Source organism: Lissotriton helveticus, chromosome 7, assembly GCF_964261635.1.
Source record: "Lissotriton helveticus chromosome 7, aLisHel1.1, whole genome shotgun sequence".
In the NCBI taxonomy this organism is placed as follows: Eukaryota; Metazoa; Chordata; class Amphibia; order Caudata; family Salamandridae; genus Lissotriton; species Lissotriton helveticus.
This window is the reverse complement of record NC_136068.1, coordinates 720555846-720576817: the sequence shown is the minus strand read 5'-3', so window position 1 is coordinate 720576817 and position 20972 is coordinate 720555846. Positions and strand designations below refer to the sequence as shown.

General features: G+C 45.3%; 1 protein-coding gene across 1 annotated transcript in view; it reads right to left on the bottom strand.

Annotated features, from left to right (window-relative positions):
- The window catches only part of PRELID2 (PRELI domain containing 2), a 243520-nt gene that overhangs the window by 161843 nt on the left and 60705 nt on the right, over window positions 1–20972 (bottom strand). Inside the window, exon 2 of the mRNA XM_078653051.1 lies at window positions 5923–5980. Coding sequence (XP_078509177.1) covers window positions 5923–5980 — 58 coding nt within the window. The remainder of the gene's footprint in view (window positions 1–5922; window positions 5981–20972) is intronic.

The following is a 20972-nucleotide window of genomic DNA, read 5'->3' as shown; positions in this document are numbered from 1 at the left end:
TACATGGAGAGCTTAATCATCCAGGTCTTCATTTTTGTGCGACACCAGGATACTTGAAAGGACATGGTGCTTTCAGAAAAACACGCCTCACGGCTGCAAAAGAGGAGCAATTGTGGACCAGTTCTGAAGTCTCTTCTTGTTTGACATCAAGTGGGCCATTACCTATAAAGAAGTAGAAGCTTTGCCCAAGAGTGCATGGCGGAGGAAAACAAAAGATGATATTGTGGATAAAGGAGAGGCTCAAGCAAGAGCATTTCTTCAAACTAAGAGCCAGGATGCAACTGGCTATATGTGGATACAGTAAAATTGCCCGTTACTGCCAGGGCGGTGGGACTCAAAAAAAGAGTCTGAATTTGCAAGCTTGCAGCCAAATTATTCCCAGCGCACATCAATGCACTAATGTTGTGTTAGACCAGGATGATGCAGACATTAGAGAGCAGTGCAATTTAGACTCCGCCCTTACATGTCACAGAAATGCATTTATATACATACATTTGACATTATATTCACTGTGTGCCTTAACCTTATTAACATATGTGAAGCGTTTTAACGCATTAATGAACGTATTCACTGTAGAGAATAGAGATGTATAAACATGGGCACTAACGCTCAGCTTAAACAATGAAGTCATGTATTCTTAGTCACGTTTTACACTTACACTTCAAGTTATATTTGCACATGTAAGCATGTACTCCTTTAATCACGTTTTACATTTAATTCTCAAGTTACACGTGTGCATGTACAACCATGTATTTTAAGTGCACATTATATGCTTAACGAAAGTTAGACTGACTATAGACCTTAGTTGAAATACATTTTGCTTTGCTAGCATATTTTCCCTTTTCCTTGCAAGTTTATTGTCATGATTTTCGTTAGCGAGAGAAAGGCTTATTGTCTGTATTAGACTGCTGTTGAGAGGCCTGGAGTGAAATATGACAATGAAGGTGGAAAAATAATGGTTGAAAGAGGCCTTTTGGTCATCATGTACCAGGATAGCAAGATGTTCAAGGTTGAGAACCAAAGTTTCAGTTTGATGCGATGTGAACCTGAAGCAATGTTGTAGATGCACTCAAGTAGTGACTTGATTGGTTCCTGGTGGTGTGAAGGAAATAAGAACGTTTCTGAATCTCCTGTTACTTTTAAATTGGTGTTCTCACAGTTAGAGTTAGGAGAGATTTCCATTAGACTTGGAAAGGTACGGACCTCTCTGCTTGCGCTATTCTTGAAAGTGTGAAGTTGTATGCTAAACACTTATTTCCTTTTTCCAAGACTTCTATTGGAGTGTGATAATGACAACACCTTCTACGACCCCATTTTAGAGACCCTTGACAGATGACCCTATATTTGATCTACGTTTAGAAAAGAGAAGGGAAGCTTCTTTATGGAACATGTGCTTGCTTTAATCTGTGTTTACACAATTGTGATTATCCTTTGTCTGCCATCATGAGATCCTTTTTCTGCCACCATGAGTTAAAATTGTCCTATATAGAAGACTACATCAGGTCCCGCCCGGCCATTTTGTGGATAAAAGTATGGCAAAACCCAGCAGCCACGTTAACTGGAGAGATTATAGTTGACTGCCTTAAATGCGACAAGGGCAGTAACATACCATGGTTGGCGGCTGTCAAGGCTAGCCTGACTACTGTAAATCTTGCGCACATCTTTACAAACCCAAGCCATATGGTGAGTATTAACAAAAAGATTATTCAGGAGGCCTTGTATGAATATTGTGGCGGCTTGAGATACAAACAAGAACTTTCTAAATCCTCAGTCGCCCGGTATATAATTATGGTGGACGCTGATGGCCCCCCCTCAAAACTGCCAGCTAGCTACCTCCTAAAAGCGACTAACCGCTGGGACCGAAGCCTGCTCTTTTGCCTTAGGGCTGGCACTCTAAAATACCTACTGGCCTTCCCTTTGGGCTTTAACATCAATCTTGAGAAAATGCCCTGTCCCTGTGGTAATCGTGGCAGTCAATCCATGTTACACTTTTTATTCTTTTGTAACTTTTACCAAATATATAGTAAACAGCTGTTGATTCCCTTTTTTAAGGCTTCGGCCATTACTGACTTTGAGGTGGCCTTTAGGGATATTGTTAAGCTTAACGGGGAAAATTTAACCTTCCGTGTTAGCACCTTTCTGAGAATGGCTGTTCGCTCCCGCGCCTCTATAAGTACTGTATAAGTAGTCCTGATTGCACTTTCTCACATTCCTGGCCTTTATGTGGATCGCTTAATGTAACTGCATGCATTTTATTGTACCATGTCACCTATACTGGACTGTGTTTTTATACTATTCCGCGGCTACCTGTTAAACTATCTGCACTTTATTACATTATGCTGTTACATTTCAGGAAACACCTTGCTATCGGTTTTGATTGAATGTGTGTTTTTACATCACTTTGCTGCTATCTGTTACACTATCAGCACCTTATTAGCTTATATGCTGCTACATTTTAGGAAAATCCTTGCTAACTTCTCCAACTAAATTTATTATCGCAATTTGTTATATCATTCTATCGCGCCCTAACTTATGGAGCTATTTCAGTTTCCCGATTTCATTGCTGCATTTACTAAACTTATTTTTGGTTTCCATATATACTGGATTGATCGTTATTCTAAAATAAAACCTTTTTACTATATTTGGTGATTCCTGTTCCTTATTGTGGAGTTACATTGGCTTCAAAAGTTAGAAGTGTTTTTTCCTACCTTTCAATGCTTCACGTCAGCTAACAAAGGTCCATACGACCAATGGGGAAAAATCTTTGACAACTTGACTGAGATTACATTTTAAGGTCCACTGCTCCATCAATTACATATGTACATACCATTTAAATTGTCAGCCGTTTATACACTCAAATCTTAAGTTGGTCCTCATTGGCCTGTGTCTCTTCTCCCTGGGAATGGTCCTGAATCTGACAGCATTACAAATTTTACTAGGGCAATTCTGCCTGGGTAAAAACATAAAACGATCCCTTTAAATTCAGCTGTAAAACGGTAAAAAAAAGTTTTTGTTTTAAAGGTACTTTTCAAACCTTCCAAGGAATGTCCCCATTTCCAGGAAACTGTAAATCCCTCATTCCAAGGAGCCCAGTAATTCAAATATGACTGAAAGTGTGCAAAAATGTAAGTGGTGCCTGGTTCCTGCACCCAGTTTTCCTGGTACACTAATCGTGCATATTTTACTGTGAATAAATCCACTCATCATATTTAAAAATGCCCAGAATTTCGGGTTGACTTGAGGGATTCACTGCATATACACTGTTATTCCTCATCTTATATAGGGCTATTTGTGCGATTCCAGTGGTACTACTGCCCATAACATTAGGACACTCATTATGAGGGCATTATGTGGGCCCTTATATGCTGTAATGTGGGAGTGACCGTCACTTGAAATTTAAGCCCGCATTTCTTTTCTTCCAGAGCTATCAAACTGCATTATTACAGCAAGGCATCCCACCAAAGTGAAACAGAATGGCATAGGTCTGCAACATGACATTGAGACTCATGCTAGTGAGTCAAAGGGCGTGCACAAGACCATTTCATTTAAACACTTATTACATTATTTCAGAGTTCTGTACAAGGAGGGCAGTAGATTTACAACTAGGAATCAGTGGATAAAACATTTTCTTAAAAGGCAGACACGTGAATTACTAGAATAGATTCTGGAGTCTTTGTTCTATGTCCCCATTCCCTTTTCAGACTAACAAAAGAAGAGCAAAGATGGTCCAAGGCATCAATTTACAAGAGCTCGCAAATCCCTTCTTCCATCAAAACCTCTTTAATTCCGAAAACAGTCGGTCAATAATTCCTATGGTAAGCCCAGGCACAGTGAAATTATTCTTTGACTGTTGCGGTGAAGTTTACACAATTCCTGACAGCAGATACTTTATAGACTAAATGGATTATATCACCCATGAAGGACACAAACTAACAAGCATTGGCTTTCACAAAAGGCCTGGCATTGGCTACAGATGTACTGGCCTATTCATGCTTTTTGTTATGTAAATCTATTTGATTCGTTTTAACGTGCTATTAAGAAAGGTTCCCTGTTTTGATCAGAGCCACCTGTATCTTTAACAGAACGAATGTGCTTTTAGCAATTTCCTGAAGAAAATTTGATATTTGCTTTAGTTGCAGAGGGAATTAATTAAAAAAAATTTGCTCCAATGATCTTGAAATGTTTGTAAAACTTTATTACAAAATAATTTACATATGCCGCTCATCTGAACAAATGCATGAGTTCATATGCTCCGGAACAGGTGGATATTTTTATGGTATTTTCAGGATAACATTTTACAAAATGACTTGCGGGTTGGCTGCCCATGTGGCACATTGGCAATCATCTTGCAATGGTTGAGAAAGCCATTCTCTAAGGTAGCGTCAGTGAGCAGTGCAAGCACAGGGTTCAGAACACTACAATGAGGAGCAAGGGTCGCAATGCAGTGTTTGACGAGCTGGTGGCTCCTTCAAAAATTAAAGAGTAAGATTTTAAACAAACAAAGCATGTTTTGTATTGGGAAAGTAGTCCCCAAACTGCAACCTACCTCATTAATATTCATGAGGTATGTCAATTTGCGACACGCTACCAATCGCTATTTTGAAAATAAAAATGCCATACATTAGGACTTGAGATTTCCTAACTGCAATTCAATAGGAATCACACTTTGGAAATCACAATTCCTAATGATACATCTGGCCCCAGGTCTTGAGCTGGCCGGATGCAGTAGAGCCTTCTCACTCAATGGTCAGAGCCTGAAGGTCTCCACTGTCTACATCTTAGTGTGGCAGGCAAAACCTGGGCTGAGACATCCAAACTATCTCTAGGTTGGCGTTAGGTGTGTTAGAAACAATAGAACCCCAGAGGGTTGTTTTGTAATGTAAAAACAGGCAAAAACGTTACCATCTCTTCGGTACTACTTGTATTTTTAAAGCCTCTGATCTTGAAAATGAAGCCTAAAAATAATGCAGGGCGGGGGACTGACTTTAAACTTTATTTCCTCCATGAACTGCCCATTGGGGCCATTAAAACATAAGTAGACAGTTCTCACTTGTGCTGCTGTTTCCTTTCTCCTTATTCTGCATCACGATTTCTGACTCTCGGATCAAAATATTCATCTTAATTGGACGCCAAATTTTAGTAGTAGGAATCATAGTACACCTTACCTAGTGAATTTAATATTACCTCCAATTATCATGAAATACACATTCTATTTGAAAATGTAATTACAAAAATTCAAATACACATAGAAAAGATACGACTATTTATAGTTTCCTTTCCATTTCCCTCAGACAGCGTTATCCCTGAGAAATTCAAGGCCCTCACCCAGATGTGGCAAGGTTTATCATAAGAATTCCCACACCGTGGACCCAATCGAGTCCAAGGTGTGCTCTGCCACTGTAAATTGGAGCAGGTTTGTATTTATTTCTTATTTATAGAGTTTACATCCCACACAATCCAACCAGAGATATAATACACATACTGGTAAAACTATCTAGAGCTATCACAAATCAATTTTTTATTGGATGTCATGAAAGGATTTTAATCAAAAGTGGATGATAACAAAGGATACTAATCACTCTATTATCCTATATTAATGTCAACATGTTTTGGCCGTCTTCAAAATGCCTACGGGTCAGTGGCCTTCTTCAGGACCTAAAGTCTCTGGTTCACACTGAAGTACCTCGCCACTAGAGGCTGCTTTTGTTCACCCTACTGTCCTGTACGGGATAATCAGTGACCTATTTGTGACAGACACCCCTAAATCCACACCCGATGCACAATTAATTACTAAGAATGCAAGATTTTTCCCCTCAGATTCGTGTGTTCCGGAGATCATTATTCAAAGAAAATCACCACCAAAGCTCTCTTTCCTGCAAAATTCAATAAGATGGACTAGATCTACGATGTCTCAGCCCTTACCTGTTTTTTCCTCCACGGTCTTTATTGCAGTGACGTGCTTCTCCAAGGGTGTGGGATACTAGGCAAAATAAGACAGTGCATGGATTAGATTCCGCAGCAGAGGTGTTCAGGATAAAGAGCCTGAACCCCAGATACATACACATGTTCCTCGTTCTAAAACCCCTTAAAAGGGTATAGAGCTCTGGCAAGCAAACAAGTGGGTTATGACTATTAACCAATCTCAATCATCCACTGAAATCAATTTACATAAAATGAAATTATGGTGGGGTGCACAAGACAAGTTTAAAAAAAAAAACAAAGACATCCGGTATGCGACAAAATGTTTTACAGCATGCGGTTCCCAAGAAACCACCCCCCATTCTCTACAGTGCCTAAAAAACTATTTTCTAGAAGGTGCTGTATTGTGGTATGAAGAGCATGGTGAGCATACATTGTATGTGTGACTTTAACATCAGTATGAGGCTAACCACCGTAAAATAAGTAACATTGGCAAAACTAATAGGTCTCCACCGATGACACCTATAAGATTTGCAAATTTTTTTAGGCATTGCCTACCAGACAGCTCGAGCTGCCTGGTTGAAAAAGACCTATTGCACTTCCCAAAAACTTATAGACTTACAGCCCTCCCCTTGATCACCATTGTTTAGCTTTATTGTCATTCTCATTTTGCTTGCTTCTTATTCAATGGCTTTCCTTGTCTATTTTATGTTTTTCCTCCCTGGGAGTCAAGTCGTTTTACCAACCTTTCTGATTGACTGGCTTCTGTCCTTCCACCGCTCACTTTAAGTGATTTGTTTCTCCCTTTTTGTTTAAGCACTTCAAGAGAGTGCATGTGCTTTCCAGCCGTCTCCCTCACATGTTTCTCATCCCTTTACTCCAAAACCTTTCTGTTGCTCTATCTCACACTTATGCTTCTCTTTCCAACATACTCCAGCGTTGCTCTCTCCCTCATATGATTCTCCCCTCATCATTGTGTTTTTCTCACTCTTAAGTGCTTCTCCACATGTGTAGCTCTTTTTTCCCTTCCTACCACACACATACCTTTATTTTTAGTTTAATCCCCCCTTCCATTCGCTTCTCAGTTTCCCCTCAACACACATCCTCATTTTTATGTATTAATGGGCAAATTGCTGCCAGTCCCCCACTTAAAAAACATAACACCTTTGCATTACTTTTCTCATTTTTAACCAATCAATTTTTGTCTTGGGAAATTAAAACAAGCATTGGCAAAGCCAATCCGTCTCTGCAATGCAAGAGCTATTGGCTTTGCCAATGTCAATATGTTTCAGAAATGCATGGCCAGATTGTAAGTGTGACCCAGGAAGATGCGGCACCCAAGAGCCCGCAGCTGATATGGCGTTATGCCTTTGTACATGAACAAGGCATCCCAAATTAAATTTACCATTTTATAAAAAGCAAAACAACGCACAATGTGACAATTCCCTTTAACAAGTGATACCAAAATTACCTGGTAAAACCTTGATACTGTTTTTGTTCACCTCTCAAGAACAGGAGGTACCATCTGTGTAAATGCAATTCATACTTGCCACTTCCATATTACACAGACACATGCCTGCTGCAGGCACTCAACCCACTGAGCTAGCCGACTGGCTAGAAGTACTGCGGCCAACAATCATTAAAATGCAGAGATCATTGCATGTCTAGATTCAAATTCAAGGATCCTTTATTAAATGTATTTCGTCTTCTTACTACATGGTGTTTTGTGGGTCACTGTTGTTTTTATCTTATAGGGTAACCATACCTTCCTTCCGTATTCATGAGCAGGACACCTCCACTCTGTTATGCACCATTTAAGCCTGTTGCAATAACACAGGGAATATAACTCCAGGATACAAGCCTGGCTTTAGTTGAGCGCCACACATAAATAAATACGTCTAAAAGGAATTTCTGTCACCTGTGAATCTTGCCGCACGTAAATCAATCAATCAATCAAGGACATTTATAGAGCGCACTACCTACCCGGAGGGTCTCAAGGCGCTTGGGGGGGGGGGGGTGCTGCTACTGCTCGAACAGCCAGGTCTTGAGCTTCTTCCTGAAGGAGAGGTGGTCTTGGGTCAGGCGCAGGTCGGTCGGTCGGGAGTTCCAGGTCTTGGCGGCCAGGTGGGAGAAGGACCTTCCTCCTGTTGTCGTTCTTCGGATGCGGGGGACGGCGGCGAGGGCGTGGCTGGCTGATCGGAGGTGGCGTTTGGGAGCGTAGAAGTTGATGCGGTTGTTGAGGTAGCTCGGGCCTTGATCGTGTAGGGCTTTGTGTGCGTGGGTGAGGAGACGGAAGGTGATCCTTTTGTTGACGGGGAGCCAGTGCAGGTCTCTCAGATGTCCGGAGATGTGGCTGCGTCGGGGGATGTCGAGGATGAGGCTGGCTGAGGCGTTCTGGATCCGCTGGAGTCTCTTCTGGAGCTTGGCGGTGGTTCCGGCGTAGAGGGCGTTGCCGTAGTCCAGTCGGCTGGTTACGAGGGCCTGGGTGACCGTCTTCCTGGTCTCGATGGGGATCCACCGGAAGATCTTCCGTAGCATGCGCAGGATGTTAAAGCATGACGAGGAGACGGCGTTGACTTGTCTGGTCATGGAGAGGGAGGAGTCCAGGATGAAGCCCAGGTTGCGTGCGTGGTCTGTCGGAGTGGGTGCGGTGCCCAGGGCGGGGGGCCACCAGGAGTCGTCCCAGGCGGAGGGTGAGGAGCCCAGGATGAGGACTTCCGTCTTGTCTGAGTTCAGTTTCAGGCGGCTGGTCGTCATCCACTCGGCTACATCTTTCATCCCTTCGTGAAGGTTGGCTCTGGCAGCGGCGGGGTCGTTGGTCAGGGAGAGGATCAGCTGGGTGTCATCGGCGTAGGAGATGATGTTCAGGTTGTGTTGGCGTGCGATGGGCGCGAGGGGGCTCATGTAGACGTTGAAGAGGGTGGGGCTCAGCGAGGATCCTTGAGGGACACCGCAGATGACTTCGGTGGCCTCTGACTTGTACGGTGGTAGACGGACTCTCTGTGTTCTTCCGTCGAGGAAGGAGACGATCCATTCCAGTGCCTTCTCCTGAATTCCGACGTTGCTGAGGCGCTGCACTAGGGTGCGGTGGCAGACAGTGTCGAATGCCGCGGAGAGGTCTAGGAGGATGAGGGCCGCTGTTTCTCCGTTGTCCATCAGGGCTCGGATGTCATCGGTGGCAGCGATGAGGGCGGTCTCGGTGCTGTGGTTGGCTCGGAAGCCAGACTGTGAGGGGTCGAGGGATCCATTCGTCTCGAGGAAGGCGGCCAGCTGTTTGTTGACGGTCTTCTCGATGACTTTGGCTGGAAACGGGAGGAGCGAGATGGGGCGGTAATTCTTGAGTTCGGTGGGGTCCGCTGTTGGTTTCTTTAGTAGAGCGCTGAGTTCGGCGTGCTTCCAGCTCTCCGGGAAGGTGGCGGTGTCGAAGGAGGTGTTGATGATGTCTCGCAGGTGGGGTGCGATGACGGTGTCGGCCTTGTTGAAGACGTGGTGAGGGCAGGGGTCGGTTGGAGATCCGGAGTGGATGGAGTTCATCATGCGGATGGTGTCATCGGTGCTGATCGGAGTCCAGGCGCGGAGGGTGGTGGTGGGCGGCGTGGCTGCGGTCGTTGTGTGCGATGGTTGAATGCTGAAGCTGTTGTGTATGTCCGCGATCTTGTTGTGGAAGTAGGAGGCGAGGGAGTTGCAGAGGTCTTGCGATGGGGTGATGTCGTTGTTTACGGCGTTGGGGTTGGAGAGCTCTTTCACGATGTTGAAGAGTTCCTTGCAGTTGTGTGCGTTGTTGTCCAGCCGGTCCTTGAATGCAGTTTTCTTGGTGGCGCGGATCAGTTGGTGGTGCTTCCGGGTGGCAAGCTTGAGGGTGGTCCTGTTGTCCGGTGTTGGTTCCCTTCTCCAGACTTTCTCGAGGGCTCGGCCCGGTAAAGTAGCCTGCTGTGAAGAATGATGCAGTAATGATGCAGTAATGCAGTGCTAAATGTACAGACTAGGCAGAAACGTACTTTAATCAGGATGGAAGATGAGCCAGTCTCTGCATACGCCTGTTGCAGATTTGACTTTGCACATTATCTGCAGTACACTCTCCCCAATATAAGGTTTGAAATAGTTTACCACCAGACCTTCTTTGTTTAGCACTTACCCAGGTGGGGGCTAGAGATGGGGGTGCCTGCCCTCCATAATGGAGCTGCCCAAGTTGCAAGCTCCCCAGACACCAGGTAAGCCTTCTGTATCATGTTACAAAGACTCAGGAGTGTGGGTGGAGAAGAGGGCTGGTGATTTGTGTGTGTGAGCTTTTCTAAAAAAAAACTGAACAAACAAGCAACAAGACGGGTCAACAAGCAACTTGTCGGGAGCGACGGCAGCAACAAGAAATGGAGAGTTGGGAGGGATTGCGGCAACATCAGGAAAACACAAGCACCCCTAAAAAAAGATGCAAACTTATTTAATGCTTGCCCATTAACTTAAAGCAGGGCAAGGAAAAGGACTACTGTTTTGGATTTGAAGCATTGTGGTAAAACAAAAAACAGATGAGGTTCCTTCAAGAGGGGTTGTACGGCTTCTCGGAGAGGGCAGAGGAGCGAAAAGTTATTTTTGATTATCAAGCAACTCACCAGAGATGTTGATGCTCGCTGCTCTTCTCCATATTCCTTTATTTTTCTGCTCAAAGAAACCAGATTTTGCAAATGTCGGGGGTCAAAACGGAGGAAGAGAACTAGTCCCTATTCTCGCATGTGCCACAGCTTTAGGCATAATAAAAGCCCCCAAACCCCGGAATCAGCAAACATTCAACAAACCTAAATGCTAATCAGATGAAAGAAGGAGAAGGCGTTCTCCTGAAGCTTAAAATGTGTCTCACAGGAACTGGAAGGAGAGCAGGAGAACGTCAGTCTTTTCCCCTTCCCACCTGTTATAGTGAGATCTGAAAGCATCTATTCTGAACGCTTTAAAAACAAGATTTACAGTGTAGTTGGAGCTCCAAGTGACTGAAAACAGGAGCGCTTGAGTTAAGGGCTCAACAAAAACATAGTAGTTCCTAAAATAGATGGTAAAATGGTGACCAATGGATTGATATAGTAATTGGTCCCTGCTCTCAGGGAAGGCTATACACAGCAAGAGGCATGACGCATGCATGCCATGGACAAATGAAGAGAAAGATTAGGAGAGCAACAATGGGGCCAACAAATTGGAAGCTTATGGTCTGACTGAAGCTCACAAAGTATATCCAACATGTCTCTTTAAGATAGCGCGTGCGTGTCTAGAGTCAAAGCTTTAAAAAATGGCATTGATGTCATTTTGTAGGTGCATGCATGTTGGCAGATGCAAAATTCGTAATGCATGGGTGCACCTACAAAATGACACGAGCAGGCACTGGTAGTGCTAACGCATTTTAAAGAGAGCATGGGTTCAACGCAGAAGGGGGGAGTAGGGATGTACACATATAGGGAGGCAAAATAGACCCTTATGAACTGGAATGCAAGGTCATTACATCCGAACAATGAGTTAAAAATGATCCTCAGGTGAGAAAATACAAGCAACGGGAGAAATGCAATGGAATCAGAATCAAGCAACTGAGATAGCTAAAGTCAGTGAAGGGCAGATACAATGCCCACTGTAACTCTATGTTGGATAATAGGCTTGTTACCCAACAGACAGCCGAAATTGATAGGAGCTGAGACCTAAAAATAGAAATAGAAAGGAACAAAGGAGAATGGGGCATTCACAAGGGTTTTTTCCCATTGAAGGAAAAAAGAAAAACAAGCATTAGCGAAGCTCTGTGTTCAATCAGTAAGTAAAGAGAAAAAAAACAAGCAAAAGTATTTTGTTTTTAAGCAGAAGGTCTGGGTGGAGCAGAGGCAACACAAGTTCTGATGGGGAGGGGACAGCAAAGTAACATGGGTGAGGACCCAAGGCCAAACTTACATGGGAAGGATGGGGGATTGCTGAAGCAACACAGGAGGGCACGTGAAAGCAACAGTGGGAGGGCTGAAGGGGAAGCAAAAGTAACGGGGTGGCAGAACAAGAAAGCAAAGGGGTAGGGCAAGAGGAAAAGCAACTCAGGGATCAAGGAGAAGCAACACTGTTGATATGGGTGGAGTAAAATAGTGCGGGGAAGCATACAGGCAAGCACAAAGGAGGGAAGCAGTCAGGCAGCAGAGCAACACGGAGTATAGGGGGAGAAACATACATGAAAGACTGCACAAAACACATGCACTCTAATGGAATACTGAACACAAAAGAAAAAAAAAGTAGTGCCTGAAAAGCACGCAGTGGAAGTCACAAAGCCAGCCAATCTGAGACATTGTAAGCAATCCTGCATGGGAGGGACAAACCCAAGATTGACAAGCTGATACACGAATACGAAACAGGCAAATTAGGGTGACAAGGAAAGCCAGTCAATGGTAAGCAATGGTGGGCTCCATGCCCTTCTATATTCTTGGTATGCCACAATATGCCTCGCAACAGACAGCGCATGCACTGTGTAGTAGGCTCAACCTAAAAAGGAAGCACATATACCGGCATATAACGCAACCAAAATTATGCATTAAACTTCAGAAAAGAAATTAGGAAATGTATACTTGTCAGTCAACTTAATTGTGAGGGTGCAGGTTGCTGTGCAGCGAGGAGGGAATAGAATAGAGCGCAGGTGGGAGAAAATTGAATTAACCTAAAAAACACACTGATATGCGGGTGGGCAAACCGATCATCCAGGAGGATCACTTCAGAATAGGGTGACCAACTGGCATTGGTGCAAATTCAGGACGATGAGTGTAAAAATTCAGGACAAAGGGTCAAAATTCAGGACACAAATTCAGGACAAAACTTCTGGACAATAGGTACGTTTTACAGACACATCAGAGGTCGCGCAATAGTATACAAGTAAGCCTAGCCATTTCCAAACATATTCAACCATTTGCAAACCTATCCATCATGTATCCTTCCATCTATCCTTTCCCTCATCCATCCTTTCACTCATCCTCCATTATCCATCCATCCATCCACCCTTTCACCCTATCCATCTGTACACTTATCCATCCACTCTTCATCCCATCCATCCATTCACTCATCCATTCAGCCATTTACCCTTTCACCAATCCAGCCATCCTTTCACTTACTAATCCTTCCACCCATCCACTCTTTTAGTCATCCATCCATCCATCCTCCCTTTCTCTCTCCATTGACCCTTTCACTTAGCCATCCTTCCTTCCATCCATCCATCCACCCACCCATCATCCATCTACTCATCCACTCATGAATCCACCCATTGACCCCATCATTCATCCATCTATCATTTCACTCCTTCACACATCTATTCATACTTTTGTCCATCTACCCTCCCTTTCACTCCCTCATCCATCCTTACATCCACCCTTTCACTCATATGTCCAGTCATTCACCCTTGCACTTATCAATCCATCAATCCATCCATCATTTCACTCATCCACCTACCCACCCATCATCCACCCAACCATCCACCCACCCACCATCCACCCACCCACTCATCCATCCTTTCACCCACCCACCATCCAATCCACTGATCCATCCTTTCACCCACCCATCATCCACCCACTTATCCATCCATCCACCCACCCATCCATCCTTCCCCTCCATCCATCCCCTCATCCATCCATCCATCCATCCCCTCATCCATCCATCCTTCCCCTCTTCCATCCATACATCCTTCCCCTCATCCATCCATACATCCTTCCCCTCATCCATCCATACATCCTTCCCCTCATCATCCATCCTTCCCCTCATCCATCCATCCATCCATCCTTCCCCTCCATCCCTCCCCTCATCCATCCATCCCCTCATCCATCCATCCATCCTTCCCCTCATCCATCCATCCTTCCCCTCATCCATCCATCCTTCCTTCCCCTAATCCATCCATCCCCTCATCCATCCATCCTTCCCCTCTACCATCCATCCTTCCCCTCATCCATCCTTCCTTTCATCCATCATCCATCCTTCCCCTCACCCATCCATCCATCCATCCATCCCATCCATTTATCCTTCCCCTCATCCATCCATCCTTCCCCTCCATCCATCCATCCTTCTCCTCATCCATCATCCTTCCCCTCATCCATCTTTCCCCTCATCCATCATCCAGCTACCCTTCCTCCCATACATCCAGCTATTTACATTTTCTCTCTATCCTTCCCCTCACTCATCAATCCATCCATCCTCTCTCATTATCCATGTATTCAATCTTTCATTCATCCATTCACCCTTTCACTAATTCATCCAGCCATTCACCCATCCCTGCACTTACTTACTCGCCCACCTTTTCATATTCATTTTGAGCTGAGCCCTTTTGAGAAGAGGCCCATCAAGAACTTCACCCTCGCTGCAGGGGCCGTTCCAGGACTGGGACAGAAGCCACCCAGGGCGGAGACAGGATCCACCATAGGGGGGGGACTAGAGCCATCACAGGCGGGGGTGAACTGGAGCCACAACATGGGGGGACAGGAGCCATCACAGGCGGGGGGTGGACTGGAGCCATCACTGAGGGGAGGGCAGGAGCCATCACGGGAGAGGGAACAGGATCCACCAGGGTGGGCACAGGGGTGGGCATGCAGTATTCTAGTATCATCTTGGGCTCCTCGCCCCCTCCTGCACAAGACAACGAGAAGACAGGCTCTCTGTCCAAAATGCAATCCCCCACTGTGATGTACAGTAGTTACAGGAGATACTCTAAGAAAACTGATTTAACTGATTGTCCTCCATACTTTGTTAATCAGTGTGGGTGCGATTGTGCCATTTCTTTATTGTATTACATTATAGACTGCATGTTTGAAGAACCGAGGTTTGCTTACAATTTAGTGACAGTAATTAAGCTGGGTGAAGAGAAGCACATGCTGCCTCTGTGTAATCAGGTGTGTAATCTGGCCGAGTCTAGGATGTTGTGCCCTGGGTAGAAATGGAGGGGCAGATTTATGAAGGCCTTGCTCCGCCGGTGCATCACTTTTTCCCATGTTAAAAATGACGCACCGGCGGCGCAAAGCCTTTATAAATCTGCCCCGGAATGTGTGAGCCTCCCTCTAAATAGCAGAGACATGATGCATTCAGGGCTGTTTGCATGTGAATAGATGTCGCTGCTCCTGAACCTGCAGCCCCTCCCTCTCAGTCACCTTCGAAGCACCTCTTAACAGGTCATCAAGGGCTGGAGGTGTGAGGGTTGCCATCCCGCTGTGCCTCTCCAATGCTGCTGAGTATCTGAGGAGCTTTGGCGCAGCATCGGTGTGAAGAAGGGAGGTGGGTGCAAGCTGTGCCGGCGTTAGGGTGGGGCAACCGGTGCCCTGTTAAAATGACGGACAAATGGCGTCCGTTAAAGAATCCTTCACGGACAACGGACAGACGGCCGAAATTACGGACTGTCCGTGAAATTTACGGACGGTTGGTCACCCTACTTCAGAAGTATGGCCAAATTCAATTGATTTTTGTGTGTGGGGAATAGGAATCACATGCTAAACACAAAACTCTCTTGTAAGGTGATGTAAATTTATTTTGTATATCGTGCAATTACCCGAAAGTGTCTTCATACAGCAATACACGATTTGACAAAAACAGAAAAGACACAAAACTATTTTGCATTCATTCATTTAAAAATGCGGCTAGATGGACGTCGCTTCACTCTCACTAATGTCTACCTGCATAGATGTAGCCTTGCAAGGCAATCCGTATCCAACAGTGTTTACTTCCTTCAACATATCCCATAACAAAATAAGGTAGGCGCATTCAAAGGCTTTCATTGTCATGCAACTCCTTCAACATGTGACCATGTAATGATAATCACAGCGATGTAGGCTTCCCTGTTCTTAAGACATCCAGACCTGTCAAACTTTGAAGTATTTCCATCATCTGAGCTTATGGGAGAGGAGGGGCCATGGATGGAACCAGGCCATAGCGGGGCAGCGATTAGGAGCTCCAGCACTGCATGAGCAGCCACAATTGTCCTGCTAAAAGCACAAAGGTATGAGCGGTGTCGCCCCATGTTTTGGGAGACTCCAAAATATGTAATGGACGTCAGCTGTACAGAGCTTCCACAAATGAGCTTTTGAGCTCCCCTTATGGTTCACCACATACTAATGTCCCTGCACTGATAGGCCTTGTGAAGAGAGCCAACACCGTGTGGCACAGAGTGGCACCCTGACATTTAGCAGATTTTGGTAGAGTGACCTTCAACTTCAGTGACATTCAAAAACTGCAGGTCTTACGGGGGACAGAGGGCAGCTTCTGTATCATGGCAGATTTAAGATGTTCACTTCGCCCAAAAGGTAAGATTAAGAAGAGGAATGGAGCTCTGAATGGACCCCATTGCAGCGTCTCGTATTTAAAAAGGAACCCTCAAGGTAGTTTTTATTCAGTAGAGAGGACCACCATTGGGTGCATCTGCTCCGTTCACGGTGAGGATGGGTGCGAGAGATCCTGACAGAATGGCTTAACCAAGAAACTCCAGGACAGCATTAAACCACTGGCAGGGAGACAATACCATCAGGATAACCAATTTACTTCTCAATGCACAATGGCTCACTAAATAAACCAAAAAAACGAACGTGTGGGTGGAATTTCAGCTATACTCAAGTCCTACACCACTTAACAGAAGAACCACCAGGGAATGAAAATAAAGGTTAACAAATTGCCACTGTTTGATAATGCAAAATCCACACTTAAAACCTGCAAGATAGTGACTCGCACCGTTGCAGTGTGCTTATTCACACACCTATGTGTATATGCCCAAAATATCCAGGACTGGAAACATGATGTTTTTGATGACATGGAGCTAGTAAGACCAGGCTAGCCCCAACTGCATGTGAATAGCGCCTACGGATGTAATCTTGATTTCTCCTCGCTATATTTCTCTTGAAGCCTTTCTAGTTCTGGAGATACGCGGGTTTGAGTGACAGTGTCCGGCTGGGCTCCCTCTGTATCAGGGCTCGAGTCGGGGTACCACAAGACGGCGTCCCCCCACCTATTTTACCAGGTGGACGCTGTCCCCCCTGCCAAACAACTGGACTTCTCTCTTTGGCCTCTCTGGGACGAGAAGCTCGGAGCCCACAGCACGCTGCTCACGCGCGGACTCCTCAGATGCAATCACATCTAATGGGTGAGGAGGGGAGGCAATGAGCCCGATGGTGCGAGCCACCTTTCGTGACGTCACTTCCTGTTGTGACATCACTTCTGGTGACAGCGTCCCTCTACTTTTTTTAGGACGTGTGCCCTGCTCTGTATTCTGAAATATGCTCCCTTCCCAAGATAACTGTACGGCAGGATACATTACCGCTGGCCCTCCATGTGATGTCGTTCCTAGAGTGTTCCTGTTTCTGTTTCACAGGTCAAAACATGTTTTGGAGTCTAAAAAACTTTACGGAAAACATTGGATATCCTGCCTTTGGGTGCCAGAAAGACGATGATACATGCTCTCATTACATCCCGTCTTGACTACGGTAATTTACTCTATCTGGGAGCCTCAGCCAAGAGCCTGGGGAGGTTACAGGTTCTTCAGAACGCGACCACATGGCTGGCTCTGATGCTGCCCAGAAGAGCGGCGTCAAAGCCAGCCCTTGAGTTTCTGCATTGGCTTCCTGTCAAGAAAAGAGTGATGTTTAAGACACTACTTACTTGTATTCGTATCCTTCAGAATGCGGCCCGGTCATATCTGAGAAATTTGGTCACCAGGTATGTGCCAGGAAGGTCCCTAAAATCCTGTGGGACCGGTCAGCTGGTGATTCTAAAGATAAAGAAGGCGAAAATGGGTGGTCGCTCGTTCCGCTTTCTGGCAGCACAGAACTGGAATAAACTTCCTTTATCTCTCAGGCTAGAAAGTTCAGAACCTAATTTTAGGAAACTGCTTAAAACATATCTGTTCACTGCCTAGTCTCGATCTGCTGGCCATCCACTCCTCTGCTTTCCCTCTCACTCAGCGCGGGGACACGCCGAGATGGCATAACCAGGCGCTTTACAAATTTCCTTATTGTTAAAACACTTAAAAATCTCAGTCTGAAGACCCGCGGGAGGAAAGAGAAAAACAAACAGAGCTAAAAAGAGAAATTCTAACAATAGAAATACAGACCTTTCAGTCAAAACAAGGGCAGGTGGCAGACCTATTTTTTGTATTTCAAGAGCAGCACTTTCGACACTAAGCCAAACTGAGACTAAGAATAATCTACATAAAAGGGATGTGGGGAGTAAACTTCCAGTAAAGCTGAAAACTAAACACCTTTGGGTTGGTCTCTCCCCTCCTCCTCTGATATAAATATATGTATAGAGAGAGAATATAGAACAGGTAGCTGTCTAATGCGGTTATCATTATTTCTGCATTACCAGTCTGTCATTATTGCTTCAAATATGTACAGCTTTGCATTTTGTGATCAAATACCGTAGAATGATACATCCGCAGTTTAAACCTAGTTCTGATATTTTAGATTTCTAAAATGGATCCTAGGAAACAGGACCACAATATGGGGAATTCTTATTTGTCACAAATAGGCCAGTATCACAGCTGTGCTTCCTGCGGACTGGCTGAATAGTCCCAAGTGGCTAGAGACCTGGACAGGCAAACCTAGACTCACATGTTACATAGAAAGTAGTCCAGGTGCAGGCCTGCCAACCTTTAAAACCAATTTCCTGTATGAGGAGAATGAGTGGCCTTGGGGAGGCGGGCGCTGGTGAAGATGACAGGGTGAGTCATTAACTAAGAAGAATTATAGGGAGTGGGACCAGAGAATGTGGGTTTGTATGGTGTTGGTGACTCCTCATGAACGAGCCTCACTTGAGACCCCATAGACCAGGCAGGCACAGATGAGGCAAGACACTCAGTCACGGTACGTGCAATAGCTTTGCGCGGCTTCACAACGTTTATTTAAACCTTTAGTCCGCGCCCGGCCCTCCGCGTGCAAGTGAATACAATGTATGGTAGTGGCTGGGTGGCTCACTATAGTTTGATTTCAAGCATAGCCTCAGAATCCACTACCTGCATCCCACCCCCCAAATACAAAATGGCTGCTGATGCAGCATCCTTGGGAAAAGGGGCTTTAGGTGCTGCTTCAGGAACCGCAATGGGTTGCATCTTTGGACAGCTTGCACAAATGAGCGAGAAAACCCTGCTCTGTCAAAGGGGTTCCAGCTTACCCGGTGTTCAGTGTGTCATAGCGGCAATTGGCCGGGCACTGATTTGGTTTGACACCCGGTGGCACCGTATGTGTATGCAGATCTGCAGCTCTGTGAGACCCCCTCTGTCACCGCCCACGCTGATACTGGCTAAACTTCCTCTGCTGGCTTCTGGGGGGACCCTGCAGTATATTAGTAAGGTTGGAAAGAAGCAGGTACCTACATCGATAGGAAATCCCGTTACTTATGTCTCTTGCCACAACGTTACCAGCTCCCTCCTTCATTCCCTAGCCTTTCTTCGTGTCTGCTGATCCTCCCAGCTATAATAGGGAGGTAGTAAGCGATGAGATCTTGTCACCTTTAACCCTAGAGTGGCATTGCCCAGACCACCTTCAATACACGCCAGGGTTGTGGGTGCTCCAATTGAATTAACATCGCCTCCACCAGGACAATGCGCAATAAACGTCCGAAATTCTCATAGAAACATTTTGTGCACAAAAGGGAGGTCACGGGGTACTGAATTACATTCGCACCTACTGCCTCCAGTTGTGTGCATGGTTTTACAAAGTAAAATACTATGCTTTAAACCGACTGGACAGATAATTATAAATTCCATATTCACCCCTATCAAGACTCACTCATGGCCCAAAATGTACACAGTACCAAGCATCTCGTCCACTGAAAGTGCTTAGGCACATCATAGTGGGTATAAAGCGCTATATAAATTCATCTGCAAATCCCAAACAGAAGAGAAAAAAATGCCACGCTGCATGCGAAGGGAGTGTGCTGTGCAACTTTGCAAGGCATTGATGAAACCGCCAGTAAAAAGTTGACCATGATGGTGGAAAGCGTCTTACAAGCTCATTGGTATGGGGCCCAGAATCTGAGGGCGTTGTTTGCTGTGAAAGCTGCGTTACCCAGGCAACTGAGCATCAAGCGACTGCAAGGAAAACTCGGTTACCCGGACAACTGAGCTTAAAGCTGTTGGAAAACATTTTAAAAGTACTTCAAAAATGTAATTTTCAATGCAGGAAACAGTTTAAAATAGCAAAATAGAGCCGAGAGGTCAGGCATTCAAACAGTTCTTGGTTTGCTAACGCCCCCATAGGTAGTTGAAAGGTGGCTTCAAGCAGGACCCAAACTCCTCCACCCATGCCTGACCTAACAAAGTCTCTCCTTCTTGACGTCACCCGACCAGCCGACGTTCGCTGCACGGTGGACTGAGGAACTCGAGTGCATTGTCCTGGGGAGGAGGTGGTACCACAGGCACTGGTGTGGTTACATTGCTGGGGAGAGATTGCGTACAAAAAAAAAAAAAAAAACAGAAGTGGGGGGAACACAGGTGAGGTAAAATCTTAGATGTAGATGTAATTTGCACACTCGTTCAGCTCACCGGCGGAAAATGCGTGGCACACTTCTGGTTGATGTCCAGTAAGAGATGGGCAGTGTTGCCCATGTTTAACTAACTACCTTTTGGCATCGCGAGTCGCGGAAATGAGGGTAAAAGGCGAACAGAAAGAGCTTCCAAATTAAACTGAAGAGTAGGCGTTCAGCATTAAATAAGCGCAAGTCCCTCGCTCAAAATGAAATGGTTGGGTGCCACCTAGTGGCCAAGTGCGTTACTGTGCTGAACGTCGAAACTGCTCATTCCCCCTCTTCCTGCTACCAAGAGACTCAAACCCCAAGAGATGTGTAGAAACTAAGGCGGACTTTTTCTTCAATACGTGAACTGGGTCAGAGGATAAATGCACCGGGTCAACACCAGCTAAAATAATAAGTGGTTAACATTCCCTTTTTAAACCACACAAACGCTTTATTTATTGTTAATACTTTGCAATTTTGCGCTCTTTACCTTTGCATGTGTTTAGCGATATCGTCACGCTAATAACGGCCTATGCTCGGTGAAAGCTTGCTTTCGTGGAACATTCTAGCACCAGCCTTAGCGGAAG